General features: G+C 37.9%; 1 protein-coding gene across 1 annotated transcript; it reads left to right on the forward strand.

The window, feature by feature from the left end:
• The first annotated feature begins 1,309 nt into the window (after window positions 1-1,309).
• foxb1b (forkhead box B1b) lies at window positions 1,310-2,595 on the forward strand. Its single transcript, XM_079867354.1, has one exon. The coding sequence runs from the start codon at window positions 1,631-1,633 to the stop codon at window positions 2,519-2,521; it is 891 nt and encodes a 296-aa protein (XP_079723480.1). The 5' UTR covers window positions 1,310-1,630; the 3' UTR covers window positions 2,522-2,595.
• Window positions 2,596-24,597: the final 22,002 nt, after the last annotated feature.

Below are 24,597 nucleotides of genomic sequence, written 5' to 3' on the forward strand. Positions count from 1 at the left end.
CTCTCCATATATGCATGGCAATCAAACCATTTTTAACACATTTCTCTAAAATAGCCTATAGGCTATTCTTCATTTTAACTGATGATCTGAATTTAGTCTCTTTTAACCTATGACGTTAACACCTTAGGCATAAAACACATTTTCATCTGTTAAACGTCATTAAATAAATGAATATCAATCATAAAAAAATACTTAATTAACAATAATATAGTTTGCCTATGAAATGTGATCCTCACGCTGATGCTCTAAAAGATAAATAAATAAATAACGACTACAAAACTTCACTCTGAGAATCTTTGAGACATTAGTGGATTTAACTCAAACTCATTTGGATAGTAAACACACCCATTAGAAGGTATTCCAGCATGTATCGCAATTGCGCTTATATGCACATAAATTCACTTCTTCAGCAGTGTGAATGGGAATCTGCCTGTGTGTGGTCCTGAGTGGTTGTCTAGCTTTACATATAAAAGAATACGAACAAGTTAAGTAGGCCTAGGCTATCGGACATTCTGATAAAGAAAGACATGCGGCTAATATGATTATATATACAAAACATTACCCTCTTAAAATGAGCGCATTAACTGAAATCGGTTAAATTAAGTTAAATTGGTGGCTTAAAGTTTGAATAATAGGCTACCAAACGGCGCCAAAATAACGAAGATGTAGCCAACGTTTTAGAATACTTAATTTGATAAAGAAATTGAATTAAATTGATGAAGAATTTGAGTTGAAAATGAATTAGCCTAAATTAATTTTTACAACACAAACACGGGAAAAAAAATTGTTAATGTATTAATTATTAATTTAGCCTATAAAAATAAATTATTAAATTAATTAGGAGCGTGCCTAGAAAAAGGCATTTTTTAAAAAAAAATACAAATAGCTAGAAATAAAAACAAAACTGGAAAAGATCCACTTCAGAATAATTTCGAAAGGATTTTAATTATGGTTATAATGGTTGTGGTGTCCCAACTCAACCTGAGCTTAAACGAAAAGCTAAGGGTTTACGCCAGAGCTACTGAGAAGACATAGGCTTCTCCTCCTTATTAGTTTCCCCCACCTAAATGACTGCCAGTGTGCCATCATGCTGTGTTTACAAAGTTCACAAACAAAATAGCCAGGTGCATTTCACATCCAGTCGCCTCTTGCCGCGCTCTGTTCTCCGGAGGAGATTAATTTTATTGGTTCAGCGGGTCGCGTGAAAGAGGTGTAAATGAAAACTGTTTAGAAGACAGTGCGCGCGCCCCTCCTTTGAGGAAGATTGTCATGTGACAACACAGAGAGCACTTGAAGAGACACAGAAAAAGGGGGACAGACGCTCAGAGACTTTAGCGCACACACAGAGAACTCCTCCGAGTGAGGCCATGAGAGAAGACGTTGAGATTTTAAGTTTTTTTAATGGACAGCATTTCACAAAATCCTAAAACAAACGAATGAAACGAACTGCATAATTTGCTCAAAACTTTTACAAGAATGGATAGCTAAGCGAGTGTCACCTGAAGCACCTGCATATAAGATGTCTGACTTTTTACTTCGGATCAGTGTGACATTTTCAACAAACTCGGAGTGTTCTGAAGCTCTTTGTCATTGACTCTGTGAACTCAAGGTAGGCTAATTCACTTAGAAAATGCCTCGTCCTGGAAGAAACACGTACAGCGACCAGAAGCCGCCGTATTCGTATATTTCGCTAACCGCTATGGCCATTCAGAGTTGCCCGGAGAAGATGCTCCCGCTCAGCGAAATTTACAAGTTCATCATGGACAGGTTTCCTTACTATCGAGATAACACGCAGCGCTGGCAGAACTCCCTGCGCCACAACCTTTCCTTCAACGACTGCTTCATTAAGATCCCGCGAAGACCGGACCAGCCGGGGAAAGGCAGCTTCTGGGCTCTCCATCCCAGCTGCGGTGACATGTTCGAAAACGGGAGCTTCTTGAGGCGCCGCAAGAGATTCAAAGTGATGATCACCTCCGAGCACCTGCACAAACCCTCAGACGCGGCGCATTACCTCCAGCAACAAGCCAAACTCAGAATGACAACTTTAGGGACACATCTACCTCAGATGACCAGCTACAACTTAAGTGTCTCACAACCCTCCACTTTCAAACACCCCTTTGCCATTGAAAATATAATCGCCAGAGATTACAAAATGCCAGGAAGTCTTGCTTTCTCTACCATGCAGTCCATGTCTACGGGTTATCAAATACACAATCAGTTGACCACGGCTTGGCCCCACATGTACAGCAGTAATGTGATAGACACTGAGTATACTGCCTATGGAGTACCATTCAAATCCCTGAGTCATAGCGGGCAAAGTTTACCGGCGATCCCTGTACCAATCAAACCCACCCCGGCTCCGGTTCCGTCCATCTCGACGCTGCAGGCGCGCCTTCCAGCCTTCCTCTCCGGCTCTCCACAGTCCCTGAGCCCGACCTCTCCCGGACAGAGCAGCCCTGCCACACCGAGCCCGACCTCGCTGCTCCATTCGGCCGCCGTGCACTGTCAAGAGGTCACTTAAAACTTTAAGTGGGACTTGAAACTTTACTTACACATCCACTCGACAAAAAGGCAAGACAAGAAAACTCACAAAACATAGGCTATATCTCTGAAATTGTTTCAATTTTCTCGAAATACAGTGAAATTAAACATTCTGTTAAGTTTGATTATTACAGCTCAATATTTCAATGACATTATGTCATTAGGCTACCTCATATTATTAAAGTTTAAGAATCTTATTGGAAAATGCACAATTGACTATGAAAATGTTATAGAACAGAGCGTAAAGAGTTTAGGAAAGTATGATTATGAATTACAATACATTCTCCATGTAGATCATTTTACTTGTATCTTATAATTTTGGGCTACTTACCCATTAAAGCTCATCGACACCAAGTAAAGGAACTGAAAAGGGATTTAGGATTGCATGTATAAGCACAGATGCTGCAGCTTTTCCGTGTGGCAGTGTAGAAAAATAAAAATGGAAATACTCCTACAATGCACTTTTGGTGTGACGTTACAAATATCGCAAGAGATATTGTTCCGTGAACAATGCTCAGTCTAATTTATCAGCTTCGTTGAAAATATAGTGAAAGCTGTTGTATATAAGTTTTCTGTATAATGTTGACATGCTCTTATGTACTATAGCATGCTGCTTTTCACGTATATATACACCTGAAATAAATTATAAACTTTGTCATCAAACCTTATTAAAATATCCTGAGACTTGTCCTTTTAATTTGTGTAATGGAGTTGACCAACATACAGAGTAAGAGCTTTGAATCAGCAGCATACTGTAACAACAATAAAATCATCGAACACTTTTGTGAAATTAAAAGGAAGAGACAAAATTCTGAGCTCATGGACCACTTGTTGTGGACAGTTGGTTGTCGATTAAAGATGAAAGGGAGGGCTTGTTTAAATGCTTTGTAACTTTAGTAAGATCGGTGGGGAATTTATTCAATTCAAGAGTGTAGGCCAGTAAAACTTATCTGATAAACGGGCCGGAATTGCATACTTAGCTTACTTCCTCAATCGATGACTTGTCGCATATAGCAATTTTTAAATTTTATTACTGACAGTCTTTATATAAAAAATCTACACTAGCGGACCCAAATATATATATATAAAAAATTTGTAGGCTACCAATAACAAATAATAATAGGCTAATCATTTAATTTAAAATAAATAAATAAAGTTTAATAAAAATGTACGAGTTAATATTTTGGATAACGAAATATCAACCCAAGTGGCATTATGAAAAATTGCACAAAAACATTTTATTATTATTATTCTTTTTTAAACAATATACACTCTTGTGGAAACTTTATGGTTTGTTAAACTAATGAAATACCTGTGGTGAAGTTAAGGGGAAGTGACTTACTACACCGATATTAATTGATATTTTTGCAATTAGATTCTTTATATTTCTAAGTGTGGCTAAATAATTTGATCCCACGTAAATACATCTATGAACTACAATGTCAAGAGACTTGCTATTTTAAACTTTTACTCAACTTAAATACATTTTTATTGGTCAAAATAAAAAGCAGCTGTTTTTTATATACATTAATATTACTGAAATTACTGAATAATATATTTTTTCTGCTGTCTTTCTGCAGCATTTTAGTAAACCATTAACTTAAGCTGTAAAAATAACAGCACAACATACAATCATGTATACAGAATGTAAAAAGCAAATGTATAACATGCCATAAATGATCTGTGGTCGGTTGCATAAACTGCGTAGACTTGTCTTAAAAGTTAGTCATCTATTTTTTTCTTCAAGACTGGTCCTAATTTTTTTAATCTGTTACATAAAATGGTAGTTTTGTCTAATCTGAATTGAAAAATTAAGAATAATTACCTCTTGTCTTGCTGCTAGTTGGTCAAACTCTTTAAGACACAGTCTTAGTGGCTATCATGTATTGACACAGATGAAGGTTAGTCTAGGTTGTTTGTTCGATACAGTATGTTGTATGTTGTACCTTGTACCTTGTAGTCACATTTCATACACTGGCATGCATTTAATTAATATAATGCATTATGGAGAAACATCCAAGGTAATTAGCATGTGTAATTTATCCATTTATTCATGCATGTGGCCAGTGGCCTGAATAATGAGCCTGCAGCCTTAACCCATACACAGGAGATGGAATGGACAGGAACCTGATATTTATAATCACACTAGAAAAACTAATGTCATCAAGCTTGAAATCAACTCACAGAACTTATTTGGGGAGATCTTTTTTCCAGCAGTAAGCTAAATAGCCTTATTTATTTCTCACTGTGAGATTAATAATTTGGGGCGTGCATATTTATGAGCAAAATACCTGAACATGCTCAGGCAGGGGATGGCAAGGATATTTATATGGCCGTAAATCAACAAGCTGTGGAGCCTGGAGACTGAAAATCAAACACACAAATGAACACACACACACACACACACACAATCAGACACTTTCTATGTTGATTCACTCTTCAATAAAGTTTTTTAAATGTTGTCTTCTTTGCAAAACATCTAAACAAATTTTATTTTATTTTTACTTTTGAAACTATGTGAAATGAATACAAATTGGTGCATGCTTTGCATTTGTGCATTTCTGATCTGGAAATTTTATAATTAATAATTGAGGTAATATCAATAAATCTGCCGTATTTATCCATATAGTTTCCAATAATCTTTTAAAAATATTATTATTATTTAAAAAAATATATGAAAATGAATAGGCCTAAGTATTAAAAAGTACAACACTTCAGTGAGAAAACAAGCCCTGTTTTGAAATTAAAGTTCAAACAGTGAGATAAGACAACACAAGGCGTTGTTTGAACAGGAAAATGTGCCTGATTTCTCTTGGATTCTTGTACAGGATTCACAGTGCAAGGATATTTGAGCTAACCCGTAATAATCAGCATGGCTGTAGCTGAAAGAAGCAGCAGGTGCAAAGGGAGAATCTCTGCTCGACCCAGCCAAACGCCTGTGTGTGCATGAAATCACTGTGTCAACATTTAATTCATGCTTCTAAGCAGAGACTGTGAGACAAATTACACCACTGGGAGGGACTGCCATTATTAGCTCAAGCAACAAATGTCATCCACTGACCATTGGACTTCTGACGTAAAGTAAAATACCCAAAGTACTGTCAAAATTATGTTAAAATATAAGTTTCTAGAATAAAAAGGAATTTTAAAATGAAAATCGACTACCTTCCTTATTTCTTTGTCAGCTGAACAGATGACTGATCACAGAACGATGTAAAAGAAATTGCTGTGAGTAAACATTCTCAAGTTTTTGGAGTAGAGCAAGAGCGGTAAGGACTGTTTGGTCAGCCATAAAACATCACCCAGCAAACACTGGCCAGGACTATTGTGTCCCGTCAATGCACTTCAGGCCTTTCAGCATGTTGCCAGGCGACTGGGTCCGTTGACACAGCGATGCTGGTCTGAGTGATCAATCCCCTGCGTGTCTGTGTGTTTGGTGTTGTGAGTGGGCAAATGCAGTTGCTTTGTCTCACTAAGAGACCTCCAGTGAGAAGAACAGCACGCTTTTGTGTGTGTAAGTTTTTGAGTTTACAACGCACAATGTAAAAGTGGCTGATGCCCAATGCCAAAAACACTAAAAAAGTACAATAGTTTAGAGTTTCTGTCTCTTTCAGAGGAACAATCATTAATAGCACACTATGGGCAAATGAACAATCACCCGAAATGATAGACCTTCTTAGCCATCGTTTAACATTAAATCGGTTGTACTTTTTGTATCACTCGAAAGTTTGTGATCATTAAGATTTTTTGAAAGAAATGAATACGGTTATTCAGCAGCACTGAAAAAAAATTATTCGTTGAATTTAATCAATTTTTTTTATGGTAAGTGGTTGCACACAGCTACATTTAAACAAATGCATTAAGTTGAACTTAATCAATTTTAGTTCAACTTAATGCATTTGTTTAAATGTAGCTAAAATCAATTGTGTGCAACCACTTACCATAAAAAAATTGATTAAATTCAACGAATCATTTTTTTTCAGTGAAGGATGCGTTAAATTGATCAAAATGACAGTAAAGACTTTTACATTGTTGCAAAAAAAATTCTGTTTCAAATAAATGCTGTTCTTTTCTATTTTCCTTCTTTCTATTAATCAAAGAAACCTGCAAAAAATATATCATTTTCTACAAAAATATTGAGCAGCAAAACAGTTTTCAGCATTCAAAATAGAAATGTTTCTTGAGCACCAAATCAGAATGATTTCTGAAAGATCACGATACTGAAGACAATAATGGCTGCTGAAAATTCAGCTTTGCCATCACAGGAATAAATTACATTATAAAATATATATCAAAAGAGAAAACAATATTTTATATTTCAATATTATTTCTTCTTTGAAAAAAAAAAGAATAATCTTACTGACTCCAAACTTAATTGTTTTGTTGAAGGGCTTAATAAGTAGAAGCCTTGAAGGAGTTCAGTGTCTGAACACTCAATATTACAAAGTCTGGTTCTGATCTGATAAGGTGGCGCCAATGACCCTCTACCTTTATACTGTAACAGCAGATGACTGACAGCTCCCTAAAGATGACAAGGCCTTGAGGTGCTGCTCTTGTGTAATGCTGAAAACACATACGCTGAAAGAAACACGCAATAACACTTACTGGGATCCAGAGGCATCAGCATTAATTGTCATGGAATGTCAAGAATTTTTTTAGTTGAATCAAGTTAAATTAGGGAAATATTGTCACAAGTTGGTCCAATTGGTAAAAAGTACAATTTTAGGAATGAAACATCTGCTTGTCCCTTGAAACTCTTACATTAGGAGCATAATCTCGCTCATCATCAGCTATTGGCAAGTAGATAAACAGGTAGCTAAATATTTGACATAACTACACTTTTTACGACGTTACTTTTTCCAAACAACCCAAATAGCCATTTTCACAATAACAATTCAATTATTAACACCCTACCTTAACTGACGCTCTGGGGCGTCTTCTGGTCTCAGGTGTTGTGATGTTTTAAATGTGCGAGTGTAATGACAGGCTTAGCTCTGCTGTTTCCCCTGCAGCCGATGACTGACAAGTTGATTTAGGCTGAGCAGGAATCTTCCTTGTTTCTCATAAACTAACACCTCTATGACACTTCAAAGAGTCAGTCGCACCTGAGGTGAGAGAGGGCAGCGTGTTTCTGTGCACAGAGTGAGATGGACGGATAAAGGGTTAGGGTTGCGAATTGCTGGGGGTCAGGTGCTGCTTCCAGCTTTGAGTCGCATTTTTAAGGAATCCCAGAAGGAACACAAGCATACCTATCACAAATTATGTTTTTAGTATTAAAATCCTCTGTGGTCACTAAAATCTCTAACCTGTATCTAAACAGCTTCTAAATCTAAATTTAGACTCAAATGATTATAATACAACCTTGCAAGTAACAAATGAACTAACCAAGGCAGCAAATTACTTACAGCTTTGAAACATTTCCTAAAATATCTTCTCCCAGTGTTGCATTAACAGGAAGGAAGAGTACATTTTCTGCTTGGCTCATAACAATGGCCTGAGTTTCTTTGATCTGTGTTAAGTCCTTCCCAATGTCAGGAACTAATAACTGACCTTTTGTAATTGGGATTAACTCCTCTGTGCTTTGTTCATGTTAACTTTGTTCTATTGTCAATGTATTTACAAAGTCAATGAGAAGATAATTAGTAATGAGTAGTGTAGTTTGAACTACCATGAAATCACTTGCCTTTCAAATCCTTTGTTTCTTTGGAACAACTCGAAGCAGAACTATATCTTCCATTTTTTAACTTAAGCTGTGCTGAATGTTTAAAATGATGCTGATGGTGTTTTACATAACACACTAAGGCCTGGTTTCACAAACAGGGCTTAGATTAAGCCAGGATTAGACCTTAGTTCAATTAGGATATTTAAAGGGATAGTTCACCCAAAAATGAAAATTACCCCATGATTTACCAATCTCAAGCCATAGGTGAATATGACTTTCCAACACTATCTCACGACCAATTCGTGAATTCGTACGAATGATAAAAAGTTGGCTAATTCGTCCGAATTCGTACGACCTCACTCGTACAATTTTGTACGATTTGTCTAAACCCACGTGATGGGTATAGGTTTAGGGGCGGGGTCAGGGGTAGGTCATTCATATGAATTCATACGAATTGGGCAATTCGTAAAATATGAACGATTTTGCAAAAATCGTACTAATTCATACGAGTGAGGTCGTATGAATTCGTACGAATTAGCCACCTCATAGAATTTGTACGTTTTCCCGTGAGATCAGGTTGGACTTTCTTCTTTCAGACGAATACAATCGGAGTTATGTTAAAAACTAATTTTAATATAGCGTAGCAAAGCGAAGCGAAGCGATGTGAAACATATACATATTGAAACTTTTGAAACATTTGAAGTTATAAACTATGTTTGAACCGCGAGAGGCATTAAAGCTTACGCTACTCCTATGTCATATTGCGTTAGGGGTTACTCTTTTCTTACGAAAACCCATCACTTTGCTTCAGAAGGACTTTATTAACCCCCCATAGATTACCTTTATGATGAATGAATGCACTTTTTTGGACCGCCATTCACTACCATTATAAAGCTTGGAAAAGCTATAATATTTTTTAATATAACTCCGATTGTGTTTGTCTGAAAGAACATAGTCATTTACACCTAGGATGGCTCGAGGGTGAGTAAATCGTGGGATAATATTTTGGGTGAACTATCCCTTTAAGTAGCTTTTATAAATGTACACTAGAAAAAAAAACATCACTGGAGTGCATCTTGAGACAAAACAGGGGCACTGACATATTTTAAAACATATTTCAGTAAAAACAGCTCAAACGTGCATTTTAGTCTGGGAAACCAGGGGTAAATGTTGTGATGGCTCTTAAAGGGATAGTTCACCCACAAATTAAAATTCTGTCATCTGAGAGATTTTTCTTCCCCCATTGAAAGTCTATTCACCCAAAACTCTGACACTTCAAAACGTTCATGAAGATCGAGAGGTTTAAACCAAGTATTCTGAAGAGATGTGATCGCTTTATATAATGAACACATTTAATTTAGGCTTTTAGTCACATGTAAACATTGATCAGCGAACATACATAGAGCACTCAAATTTGGTGAGTGGAAACTCGAGCATGCTTTCAAATTGAGCAACAGAAATCTCTCAGATTTTAATAAAAATATCTTCATTTGCGTTTCAAACATGAACGAAAGTCTTATGTATTTGGAGCGACATGCATGAGAGTGAGTAACGGATGACAGAATTTACATTTTGGGGGGGGGGGGACTATTCCTTTAACTCTTAAAAACACTCACTGTAGATGTTGTAGTCTGACTTTACATCACACATGAGATGGTATTTGAACACAGAACCATAGAGCATTATGATAGTGTGACTGACACCTGGATGGGCAGAGACTGGTGTTTCTATCTTCCACAGGTGCGTGGCCTCAAGAAAGAGGTGGGCTGAATAAGGTGGAAGCAGTTAGTATTCTGTGAGAGTGAATTACTCAAGCCTCCATAAAAGCACTCTTTCTAAATAAGGGTCAATTTGATTGCTCCCCTTTACCCTTCAGCCAATTTTCACAAAATGGATGGAAGAAACTGACCATGTCTTCATTCTGAAAAGTCCAATTCTCCCATCTAGAGCAAAGAAGGATACAGAACTCTAATACAACTGTAACTATGATATATATTACAATATTAATTTTACAATTAAAAGCCAGAATGTTAAATCTGCTCGAATCAGTTTAGGTACACAATTAAATAAACCAATTTCACATTTAAATAACATCCTGCAGATTTTTATTTAACTGTTTTATTTATTGTTCGCTGTTCTTGACTGCAGGATATACATTCGGAGTCTATAGATCTGATTATTTAACTAAATGCAAACAGCAGGCTTCATTTTTCCTAGAAAGTCTGAGAGGTACAGATGGACACAAAGAGCAACTGTACCTCGATGTGAGCTGTACTATTTAGGTCAAAGCAAATCAAACAGAACAAGCTGAAGCTGAATAGAATGATTTATTCAAGCAGTGGCAGCTGATTGCCGTGACAACAGATTGCCTCCTGGTAAAGTTCCATTACAACAAACAAAGCTCTCAGGAACTCATAAACCGTCTGATTCATGACACAGTGTTTGAATAAAGTTCTGATGGTTTAATTAGGGGCTCATTATTAATGTTTACATTTCTGATCATCAGTGGGAAGTTTGGCCATTGATCAATTCTCAGTTTAAAAGTAAATTGTTTATAAATAACCATTTTTTAACAATTGCCCTGTTATAGAATGTCATGAATTTCAGTGAAAAAATTTAGAACAGTTTCCCCCATTCATTATCAAGAAGAAAAACATATTTGTGTAGAATATTTACTTCAAGGAGTCACCATGATGCATAAATAGATGATTGCATTAGATGAAATATTAAATCATATGACATGCGAAAAGTGATAAAGTGCCATTTTTCCAATTACTTTTAAACAAACTGATCTCAAAAGAATTTTTTTTTTTTTTTTTTTGTGAAACCAGTTGACATCAAGAGAAGAGTATGAACACAGAATGAATTTGCATTAAAAGTCTGCTTGTGCTATTTCTATTTCTTTTAAATAAACCACTTGATATTTTGTTAACTAATGCATAACATTTTTAAGCAAGGTTTATAAATATCTTCTGTGACTGTTTATTTAAAATCATACAAAATGCTCCCAAAAAATTATATAATTTCTGGTTCAAAATTAGAGCAAAATGTCCATTTATATTGAAGGTAAGTATGTTGAAGTTTTATGTACACTGTACTGTGGTCACCATCCTGAAATGATTGATTTTATATATCTGGGTCACGGTGCCCACTCCTGACTCATTAAAACACCCAGAAAGACCCCAACTCAGCACAACAAGAGACAGTTACAAGGGTAAAATAAGACTGGAGTAAAGCCTCTTACTGAAAAAGAGAAAGACTCCCACCCTAGAGCTCCACAGGACTGAAGAGGGGGCGGTGTCAACATCACATTGTTTATTGGAGTGGTAATTCAGAGCTTGGTGGTCTAATGCGCTTGTGAAGCACTTTTAATTTTACCAAGTTTGCGTTTGAAAGGAACAACGGGTAGCTTTCATTCACAGGTAGCTTTGAAGTCTATACAAGAGGTTCTGACATAGTCAGTCCCTAAAAGTCTGAAACAGAGAACAAACCTCCCAGCTTTCCTTGGACTTGCCACCAAGTAGAAAATCCTTATAACTAACTTTTTCCAGCTGTAGGTTGGAGTTTAAGAGTGGATCAAAAGCAGGAACATTTTTCATCGAAATTCATGATAAAAAAAATTATACATTTTGAATGTGCTAAAGTGTTTATTATACCATTACACAAGCACACACACATATATATCTTCTCTGGGCTCATATTAGGACTATTTGAGCTTGTATTCACTGATAACTATGGTTCTTCTCTCCCTCTAGTGGTCATAATCACTGCTCTCTCAAACATGGTAATCCAATGCAAAAAATTACATTAACCGATCAGTGGCTGACAGTGTTACACCAAAGTAGGGTAACATGACAAAGAAAGTAAACTATTGACATCAGAGTCATGTGACTGCAGATTCATATTTTATAAACCACTGATAAATATAAAATATTCAAATACATTCTGTCAACGATACCTGATTTTCTGAGTATCGTTATTCAATCTTATGTTTTGATCCAGTTAAAAAAGAAATTAGGATATAAATGCCCTGACATGAATTGAATAATATCTACTGAGCATTTAAGATTCAAAATCTGAAAGTATTTCATTCCTCTATTTTTGTGGTAAAGAAAACCACTTTGTACTTTCGAGAATCCAGCCTCCAATTGAGGAGAAAATAAATGGGGTGTGTTCTTTACATGCCATAATTCTTTAAAGTTAAACAACCATAAAGGCTAAGAACTCTGACCTTCACCATCTAACTAAGCAAGAAAAGTCAATGATGTGTGAAGGCCCCACTCTCTCGTCATATACTGATTATGATAAAATATGTTTCAGCCTCACGAAAAATAACCGTATGTCATCCATGACAACACGGGGCCAGATTTCAACGAGACCCAAATTTCTTCGCCACTAAAATGTTTTACTGTCGGCTGTAAAGCTCAAACTGATCTGGTCTGGGACTGTATTCATTGGACATTGTTAGACCCTCCATTCTACAACATTTCATGTTCTAAAAACACATACTTTTAGTTTGTAGTCTGTACTACTTTTATCTTATGGCTTTTTCTCTGTCAGGTAGCCTAAAAAGTCAAATGAAATGATTTAATATCAACTTGACTACATTAGCTTAACAAATCTACAGTGTAGATTATGCTAAATAACATTATTTTAAAATAAACAGAACAGAACATAAAGTACTAACAACTCACATTTCATGTTTAGATTCACTAATGAATAGATCACAAATAAAAAAATTATGTTTTTTTTTGTTGTTGCAAGATTAAACCTATTTTACATATTAACAGTCGAATATGTATCCAACATTTCTATTTGAGCACTTGCTTGGTTAACAAATAACTGACAGAAGGAAGAAGCCGATAGGTCTGTGGAGCGTCTCCGACTGCCTTTGTAGAGGAGCCATGATGCAGAGGGTGCCATTCCTGCCGAGGGCTCCCTGAGGCCATGCCTCCCTCTCCATCACTGCCATATGTTTGCATACTTACACAAACATATGAGCTTTGCACCCTGTTTGGCTCCGTTAGCATGTATCATTACCCGTTTGGCAGGACAAAATATAGAGCGCACGGTGGCCTAATTTAACTGCTTGGTGGATTATGTTTAAATTTTAAGATGTTGCTTTAAAAACAAAACCAAGATTGCTTTTTACTGAGCTAACACTGGAGGTGATGGATGTTTTATTTGTCGATATGACTTCGGCAAAAGTGAAATAAGAAAAAAATCTTTTGTAATGAGAAGTCAAATTGCAATGAGCCATGCTCGAACAATAAACCTGTGAAGTGCCTGATGTTTTATTCACTCTTATTGCAGGAAACAAGAGGATCTTCTTTCATTATCAAGGGTCATTTACAATACCATAACGCATTTTGACGCTAGGGAAACCGTCCCATGATAAATTCTTTGCCGTGCCCTTCACAGTTGTCATAGCAGGACCATAAACAGCATTTATAATAATCTAGCAGGGCGGCGCACCCATCTCGCTGATTAGCATGCAGAAGACGAGGGGATGGGAGAAGTGACAGAGGCCACGGAGCTCATTGATATATCCTCATTGTTCTTCGTCAGAAACACCATGAGTGGTGCAGAAAAGAAAACACACATCAGGCATTAATATTTTTTGGAATTATTCCTCTCGTTTTTGTAGTGAAAAAGATGTAAGATAGGCCGTACCTGAATTTGATTTCAATAATTGTGAAATTATACAGAAAAACGTCTCAGGGCTCTTGACATAAATTACTGCTTGAAAGAACAGTTATGCTGTTAAATTGGGAATGTTTGAGGTAAAGAATTGCTTTATGATATCTAAAATCAAACATTTATCTTCAAAACTTTTGTCATATAGAGTCATAACTCTCAAAGCAATAGTTTACCCCCAAAATTAAAATTTTCATAATTTACTCAACCTCATCTTGTTCCAATAATAACTCATAATTATATATCACATCGTTTAAATATAATTAACATCCATACAACTGAATGAATGTAAATGAACACTTTTCTTTTCTTCAATTTCGGCTTCCTAATTTTGGTCAGCCATTAGCCCACAAAGTATTAATAAACATGCTTCACCACATTATGCTATTATAATAATTGTACATGATAATGGACTTCGAGCTCTTTCTGTTCAGACGCTAATGCTGACTTGCAGAATTATGTTTTTTTGTGCTTTAAGCATCTTAAATTCATTATGTAATTCCTTTCACGGACGGTACAATGTTCACCTACGCATTTCCTGAGATGTTTTTCTGTTTGTTGTGGCAAGACTGTTTCGTAAAGAAAACAAAGGACAAAAAAGTAATTAAGTTCCGCAATAAAATCTCAAGCATCATAACACGCAACATTAAATACCCATCCAACTCCATCAATTACTCCAAGAGCTCACACACAGACACACACACACACACACACACACCTCAGATCAGTGCATGCTTCTGTATGGATGACAGTTAATCTCACTCGCAGATTCAGCACTCTGTACCACCCAAACCTTCAATTGCCATACTTGGTTTAAACGTGTAGATGGAGAGCCTGAAAGCTAAAAATGCTGAAAGCATTAAGACATGTCTGAATGCAAAGTTTCATTTCCTTAAAAGTCAAGGCAGTTAAGGCTTTGGTTTTGGACACAGCCTAGAAATATACAAAGGTTATGTTAAAGAACACTTTTTTAAACTCTGTATTTCCACTTTAGCGAGGAGCTATTCACATACTTTAGTATGGAGGCACAGACACAGACACAACTTAAAGTGCTTAATGTCTACAAAGAACAAAGTTTGAGGTATTTTTTTATTTTTTTTAAATAATTGTATTCAGCAAGGATGCATTATTTACAAATTAATCAAAATTGACAGTAAAGACATTTATAATGTTACAAAATATTTTTATTTCAAATAATTAAAAAATTATTTCTAAACGTTTCTTTCACTTTTTATTCTTCAAATAATTTCGAAGAAAATGTATCACAGTTTCCACAAAAATTTGAACACTGTTTTCAACATTGATAATAAGAAGAAATATTTCTTGAGCTCCAAATCAGCATATTAGAATGATTTCTGAAGGATCATGTGACACTGAAGACTGAAAATTCAGCTTTGTCAATAATTGCATTTTAAAATAAACTAACATAGTTAATTAACAATTAACAGTTATTTAAATAAATGCAGCATTTTTTTTAAATATTACCAACCCCAAACTTTTTAATGGTAGTGTGTTCACATCATTTTCTTTGCCAATTATTTCTCATTTTAATACTGCTTTAAAGTACTATATATATATGCAGATCACTGATATAACTAGAATCAGTCTTTAAGAGGTCGGCTGACACACGAGAAGGACACTGTGCACGGCCTCTGCATAAGTTTACTTTGTTTTGGTTTTGGAAGGAAGCAGGATTGTTCACTGAGGCAGGGCATTTATCTTATATTCATCAAAGGCCGCCCACATAACAAACAGCCGTACTTGTTTGATTTTATAAATAATTGAAGTCTACAGGGAGTCACATTGTTTTAGGCCTAAATCTGTTGTTTACTGATAGTGTGTATGTAACAGCACCATTGCAGTGAGTGTGTTTGGATAGAGAGAGTGAATGAGAGAGAGAGAGATAAAAAAAAAAAGGGAAACTCACCCAGGGCGGAAACGCTTGGCGCGGAAATGAAAGCGTCTCTGTTTGTAGGCTGAGAGAGAGCACTGCACTCTCTTCGTGGCCACGGGGCAAGCGCAAGTCCCCAACGAGCACTCAACACGACGTCTCCTCGTGACAGAGAGGCATCAAACAACCCATCTGAAATGAGAGAGTAAATATAAATGAAACCAGAATGTTTTTTTCTAAACATTCTGCATTTATAAATCTCTGTAAGAAGGGTGAAACATGATCTTATTAGTTAGCAAGAAGCAAATTAATAATTTGATCACTTTTGATACATAACCACCTTTTATGATGACAAGTGACAGAGGCTTGAGGAGTTTGACATCCTCTCATTTTCATTCTGTCATCGTGCACACCTCAGTCAAAATAATAAATCGAGATATGACAATAAGTTGATTCTGTATTCTTTTTGTTCCTTCGAGTGCAAGCTTTCATAAAGCTGCAAGGCAGAAATGGGGGAAATCATATATTCATCTCTCTAAGAGCTCTGTGAGTTAACGTTCTCGGCCAGAACAACCTGTGCAGAAGTTTCAGTCTCCAAATCAATTATTAGCACTGAGGTTTTGACACGCTCAAGAGGAATCAACAACTAGCATTAAGAAAAGTACAAAGCTGATATAAACAACACCAAATGAACTCAAGGCAACCCATGTCTATAAATTATACATGCAATCTAGCAAAGGGCCGGTGTCACCAGAATAGGGGTCCATGACAGAATCACAGCATCTATATGTAAAACAGCAGAGGCCAACACAATGTTCTGGCTGCACTGCTTTAAAGTGCTCATAATGAGATGCGTCTTCCCCCAGTCTGTCTGCTTTTATTTAAGCAATATTTAATAGACTCCATATAAATATAAATGCATGCTGCCTTTTATTGTTTGCCTATAGGATTACACTAACTTATTCATTTTCTTTTCTTTTTTTCTCAGATGAATAGGTCATTTTCACTGACCCCACCACAAATGAATTATCTTTTCTTTTTCTTTTTTTTTCACACAAAAAAAGTTTTTTTCTTTACAAAAAGAAAATTTGTAACAAGCTGGAAAATGTACAATAGAGTAGATCATAAAAAAACAAATGTTTAAGCTTGCAAGGTATTAAAAAATGCAAGTGCAAATAGCCCCCATTGTTGGCAGAGGCTATTTACACTACCTCCTCCCATTGACGTCTGGTTGGGCCAGACAAAATTACGGAAGACACTAGAGTGTGAAAAGTAGCAATAGTGTAGAGATAAGGCACGTGGCACGAAGTTTTTATGCAAATCGTTGTATCTGCCTTTTGCCTAACTTGCTCTACTCCCTTTTCCCATCACATATCAGATCGGAAAGGCATTTATTTTAAATAAAAATGAAGAAAATATTTGAAAAGTGTCTAACGTGTGTTTAATAATAAAGTGTTTATCAGTTAGAGGTAGGGGTAATGTGTAGGGAGGGTATTATTTTGTCCCAATAAGGCGGCTGTCACGTTTTAAAATTATTATTTTTTTATGTTTAGAGTTTTTTTTTTTTTAGCTCTTTTCAAGTTTTGTTCATGTCTGTGTTTCCTAGTTAGTTTTCTAATGTGTTAATTAGTTCAGTCTTCTGAACCTGTTTGTATCCTTGGTTACTGATTAACTTAGTTGAGTTCAGGTTTGTCTAATTACCCTCTGTTGTTTTGCTGTGTATTTAAGTCCCGTGTTTAGTCCTGTATAGAGTTTGTTTCTATTTTCTGGTTGTTCTGTTCGTGTATTTGGTAGTCCTGAGAAATCTGAGCTTTTCTGTTAGTTTAATGTTGTTTTCAATAAAAACTGCTGCACTAAGATCCAGTTTCATCTCTGCTGCAACCAGACCCATGACAGCGGCATCCATTTAATAATTTGAATAAACACAATCATTCAGACTCTGTTATTATTGCTTACTGTTTAATGTATAACACTGAGGTGCAAATAGTATCTGCCATTATTTATAAGTATACATAGCATCTAACTACTATTTACACTTATTGCAAAGAAAATATTGCAATTTTTATATAGTGGAAATAGAATCTATTGCTATTTTCACTCAGTGGAAATAGAATCTAGTTGCTGCTTACACAAATAGCCACTGCATAAAAAAAGTCCTTTAAAGCCACGTTATTAAAACCACCCGGTAACAAAGTTCACAAAAGTCCTGAACAAAGTCCTCAATGGCCCGGTTGCCTTGACGAAGGTGGATGGTAACTGCTGGGTTCATGGTATAGCTTCCTGTAACATTCAGTCCACTGAAGGCGAGTTGAAAGAACCCATGTGCACTTTATTTAAATTCAAAATTGATCCAAAACAAAACAATAACTTAAAACAAACATAGCTTGAAACAGACATGACATGACATGACATAGACATGACACAGATATGAAACAGACATGACATGACACCGGTACGGACACACTGACACAGACACTCCAATTATTCACAAGTATATATAGCATCTAACTACGTTTTACATTGCAAAGAAAATATTGCTATTTTTATAAAGAGGGAATAAAATCTATTGCTAAAGTGGTGGGCCTGGACCACAGAGCAGTGGTGGGCTTGAACCATGGAGAATTGGTGGGCCTGGACCTTGGAACAATGGCGAATGAGATGACCACCTCAGGACAGCAAATGGTGGAGCGAAGACCTGGACAATCCTCCTGGCTGTGAAATACGGCACAATGAGTTAACATACAGCCTCCGTTGCCATAAAGTGGGGCGCAGTGAGTTCAGAAAAAGACACAGCTGCCTCGGGATGAACCTCCGCCTTAGGAGAAGCTGTAGTGGTCGTCGCCGCTGCCACCTCTGGAGGAGTGTGTGTGGCTCAAACACACAGAATGGCGGTTGCCATCACAGGCAGGCCGCCGCTGCCTCAGGATGAGGTGTAGCTGTTGTCGCCGCCGCCTCGCGAGGAGTGTGCGTGGCCCAAACACATAGCGGTTGCCATCACAGGCAGTGCCGTGGATAAAGGGATCATTTCTGGGACCGCCGGACTTGGACTTGGGACCACTGTCCAAGTCCTCAATGTACCATGAAGCAATGGCGGATGAGATGACCACCTCAGGAGAGCAAATGACCCCGGGGGATCAGGGGGCTATTGTGGAGCAAAGACCTGGACAATCCTCCTGACCGTGACATAGGGCACAATGAGTTATTGGATGGTAACTGCTGGGTTCATGGTAAGAGTCTAGCTTTCTGTAACAATCAGTACACTGACGGCGAGTTGACAGAACCCATGTGCAGTTTATTAAAATCCAAAATTGATCCAAAAACAAAACAATAACTCCACAAACATGGACACGAACACCAGCACGGACCCCGCACGGTCACCGGAACGGACACTGGCAGGGACACGGACACTGACACCGGAACGAGCACGGACACCGGCACGGACACCAGCACGGACACCGCACCGGCAAGGACACCGGCACACAGACATGGACACAGACACCGGAATGGACACCGGAATGGACACTGGCATGGACATGGACACCGGAGTGGAAACGGCACCGGCACGGACACTGGCACACAGACATGGACACAGACACCGGAATGGACACCGGCACACAGGCATGGACACAGACACGAAACACGGACACCAGCACAGACACTGGCACGGAGACCGGCATGGACACCTGCATGGACACCGGCATGGACACCAGCACAGACACCGCACCGGCACGGACACCGGCACACAAACATGGACACAGACATGAAACATGGACACCGCCACCAGAACGGACACTGGAACGGACACCAGCATGGACACAGACACCGGCATGGACACCGGAATGTAAACAGACACCGGCACAGACACCGGAACGGAAACGGACACTGGCAGTGACACAGGCACGGACACTGGAACGGAAACGGGCACCGGCACGGACACCGGCACACAGACATGGACACAAACATGAAACACGGACACCGCCACCGGAACGGACATCGGCATGGACACGGACACCGCCACGAACACTGGCACACCGCCATGGACCCCGGCACCGGCAACACCGGCATGGACACTGGCACGAACACTGGCACAGGGAACAGAAACGGACACTGGCACGGAAACGGACACCGGCATGTACACCGGAACGACACGGACACCGGCACAGGCACGGACACTGACACCAGAACGGACAGACACCAGCATGGAATGGAAACGGACACCGGCACGGACACCGGAATGGAAACGGACACCGGTAGGGACACCAAAACGGACACAGGCACGGACACCGGAACGGAAACGGACACCGGCAGGGACACCAGCACAGACACCGACAGGGACACCGGCACGGACACCGGAACGGAAACGGACACCGGCAGGGACACACACACCGACACCAGCACAGACACCGGCACGGACACCGGAACGGAAACGGACACCGACAGGGACACCAGCACGGACAGCGGCACACAGACATGTATACAGACATGAAAGATGGACACCAGCACAGACAACGGAAACGGACACGGGAACAGACACCGGAACGGAAACAGACACCAGGCATGGGCATCGACCCGACACAGACACGACACGACAAAAAAACGTGAATTTGACTTGGTTATATGAGACTCACCGACAGCGGATACAAAAACAAAACTAGACAAGATACAATGGACAATTTTTGTGGAAACTGTTTCCCTTTTTTAACAGGATTCTTTGATGAATGTAAAGAGCAAAATAACAGCATTTATTTGAAATGTATTTGTAAAATCTAAATGCCTTTACTATCACTTTTGATCAAATTAATGCATCCTTGGTAAATAAAAATATTAATTACTTTAAAAAAAAAATCTTTTTGAACGGTGGTGTTGCTCTAATATAATTTTTTGCAGTTGTGTGGTCACAGTGACTGTTTTCCTAAGGCAGAGAGGGATGCCATTCACTGGCTGTCTTCACCCTAATTACTCAGCTGAATAATTGAAATTAAAATAGCCACCGCATCCAGCACCACAAGGATGGGATCGTTCACCTCCGATAGCACCCGCACATCAATAATCAGATTATCAGTGGGCCATGGATAAACAGAAATAGCTGGCCTTAGCATATTTAAGAGCTACTTTAGCCGACTGCTATTAACTCATCTCCCTGGTTATTTATGTCCTCTGCTTCTTAATAAGACTCTTGGCAATATTATTCTAATTATATAAGTCCAATCAGCAGTATTGCATGTCTGGCCTCATTTACATTTGCCAGCACTTTGTCTTTCACACTGTGATACTAATTCAATGAGACGTCTAATGTTTACGTTATATGTGGCCTGCAGAGTTTGGCCTCCTCTACCCTTCCAGTCCATTAGAATCGCAGTGTATGTGCAAATATGTTGTGCCTGTATGATTGGGTTTGTCTCTGAGCACATGACTGATTGATCAGGGTTGCTCTATGGCACAATTGAGTTTGCTTTGTAATACAAATATGTGTTTAGTTCTGTGAGGGTGTGCTGGCGGGCTTTTCTAGACGCCTGCCCATAGCAATTATAGCCTGTAGCTGTTGTAAACAAGTTTAATTTCACGAAAAATTCTCTTATCTTGCCTGTGAACATCGACAAAAAATATCAAATGAATGTGTTTTGAGATTTATTAAGTGATTAGGTAAAACTAAGCATCTAGATTGGTGATTAAATAAAATCAACTCACCCAATCCATGTTTAAACCAATATTCTGATACAATCACAAAATAGATCATATATAAGCATGTAGATTTTTTTCATAAGTTTTTGAAGCTTTTGGGAAAAAAAGAGAGGGAAATGAAAGGAGAGAGGGAAACCAGAGAGAAGCAATGACAACATCCTCAGTGCTCTATCCTCTGTGCTTCTGAGGAATGACATTAATCTGGAAGATTAAAAACTGTCACGTCTGATGATGTACTGCCATCCACCTTCAGAAAACACACAGCAGTGCACACTCTCTATTATTCATGCTCTTTCAGACTGTGATCATAACAATATAGTTGGCCTGGAGGACTCAATTACAATAACCGAGGGTCAGAATGTCGACAAGGTGTGTGGCAGTGGACTGTAGGTCTACACAAGCTCAACAATGCATTATCAAGATACCAAATACATTATGTTCAATTGACAAATACATACATCACATTCTTTTCTGCCATTCCTAGTTCCCCTGGTTCGAGCTGTAATTTTACCTCAACTTGAGATCATTAAGATTATGGGCCTTTAATGACATTATATATTAGGCCTAATCTATATGTGATACAATATTGAATTATTGAAAAATTTGCTTTTTTAAAAACGTAAACATACAAATCAACAGGCCAGGAGAGAACTGTATCTTTTGTACATTTTATTCAAATTTAACTTTATGAACAAAGAGTATTATTCCTATAGGAGCTGTCATATCGATCCAATCTATGAATGTTAAAGTTTATTATGGCTTTGTTATAATTAAATCGCCTGTTAAGTTTTAATAAAATGACTAAAGGATGCTAGAGGATGTGAAGATCTGTTCCGCACTTAAAGGAGAACTCCGGTCAATTTTAACATTGAGCTCATTTTTTTGTAAATTTGGAGTGCTGTCAATACAGAGAACAACGACAAAAATCGGTGTTGCCTACACCGTGTTATCCTCTTTTTAAAATGTGCACACTGTTGACTTAAATGGGGCAAGTTTTAAACCTGCTTTTAGCCTCTTAACATCCTTGATGTGTCATTACAAATGCACAGCCAATGTGAGTGATTCCTTCAGAGTGAACACGGTGAATCTGACTGCAGTAGATGTGAAAGATATGAATAAAAATTAAGTTAATTCGGCCAGCGTTCATACCTGTATTTATTTCCTGTTTTCACTCGAAGTCCATAGTAGTCGATTGTCGAGTTCACGCGCGTGATCATAGGTAACTAAGCAACAGTGGAGAACTCGACAATTGACTACTGTGGGCTTCGACCGAAAACAGGATGTAAATACAGGTATGTGCGCTGGCTGAATAAACATCATTTTTATTCATATCTTTCACATCTACTGCAGTCAGATTGACCCGCGTTCACTCCGAAGGAATCACTCACATGACCTGTGCACTTGTAATGACACATCAAGGATGTTAAGAGGCTAAAAGCAGGTTTAAAACTTGCCCCATTTATGTCAACAGGGTGCACATTTTAAAAAGAGGATAACACGGCAACACCGATTTTTGTCGTTGTTCTCTGTATTGACAGCACTCCAAATGTACAAAAAAATGAGCTCAATGTTAAAATTGACCGGAGTTCTCCTTTAAGAGTTGGAAGGGGTAATTCAAAGTCAATCTACTGCCCTCTTGTGGCAGTAGCCTATACAGCCAGTACACCAAGTGTTACACAGCAAATCATGCTTCTTCAGCCTTTTCTTGAAAATGGCTAAAGATTTAGTTTGGGATGAGTTAGGCAGGTCATTCCATCAGCTTGGAACAGTCAAAGTAAAGGTCAGTGAAAGTGATTTTGTGCCTCTTCTTGCTTTGCAACGCAAGCTTCTGTGGGGCACATAGGTCTGAAGTAGGCCAGTGAGTTTAGGAATAGGGGTGCACGCACAGCCAGTTGTTGTGCTAAGTGGTTGTGCTCAGTTAAATTGTTAAATAACAATTTAACAAGCGATATAATAATGTATAATTACTGCTTATAAAGTAATAATTCAACAAATTGTTATCTTTCAAAAAAATTATTAGCCATTTATATCAATGTGATTCAGAGATGAAGGCTATTATACTAATGTTGTCCACTAGAGGGAGCCACATGATAGCAAATCCTTAAGATCTCAGTTTAAAGACTGAAAATTTTACAATAAATTGCCTTTTAGTAAAAACTCGCAAATAAATCTATTATAGTTTCATAAAGTTTAATAAAGCCCAGTAGGCTACAATAGTTTAGCCATTTCTATCTTAATTTTAATGATATTTACACATGTCAAGTTGCAGGCATGAATGAAGGTATGTCCAATTGAAGAAGAGACACAATATTATGTGTCTATAGTAGCCTACATATAGTAATATTTCCATAAAGAGACTTAAAGACTAATATTTTATTTGGAAAGAGACATATACATTGAAAAGCCTAACTATATCGTCTGCAAAAGCTATTGTGCTTGGACGCCGATGATCGCCTCAAGTTAAACTGCATTGTTTTTCATTTACCTCTGTGTTGTTGCCCACTACGCCTTGGAAGGATACATCTATGCTGCCTTCAAAAATCGATCAGATGAAGGTATCTCAGGAGCTAACATTGGATTCGTACGTGCTCTGATGCCTTCCTACCTTGGATCGCCCTCCTGCATCATATATTAAAACTGTTGATATCAACACCAATCTTGAGGATGCAATACTTCAGGGCATAATTATATATGCTGCTCGAAGCTGCAAAGAACTTCATGAAAAGTATCAGGTTTATGATGCTACGCTCATTTTAAGTTAATATTTTACGTTAAGTATGATTTATGTCAACTGTTCAAACGTGGACATAGGTTGACAATACTGTTCAGACATCAGGTTAAAAATGTACTTCAGTTTAATTTCTAGTCTACAAGATACTTTGACAATGTTTTATATTGTGGAGGAATTTTTTAATTAATCATTACTAATTTTTTTTTTATATTCTTTTGAAAACAGAATGTCCCCAGCACTTGGGCTAAAGTTGGTGTGTCAAAATAGTAAAGAAATTAGGGATTATTCCAGCAGCTCAACTCTCCTCAGTGCCTGTGAAAACAAGTGTGTCCGACTGATTCACAGTAATGAAAAACCACACCCCTACAACAAGTTATACCCCCTGCAATGAAA

Source organism: Squalius cephalus (genome assembly GCF_949319135.1).
Source record: "Squalius cephalus genome assembly, chromosome: 3".
Taxonomy (NCBI): Eukaryota; Metazoa; Chordata; class Actinopteri; order Cypriniformes; family Leuciscidae; genus Squalius; species Squalius cephalus.

What these genes read in the sequence shown, in the direction of transcription:
- foxb1b (XM_079867354.1), top strand. Translation starts at nt 1,631, where the DNA reads ATGCCTCGTCCTGGAAGAAACACGTACAGCGACCAGAAGCCGCCGTAT.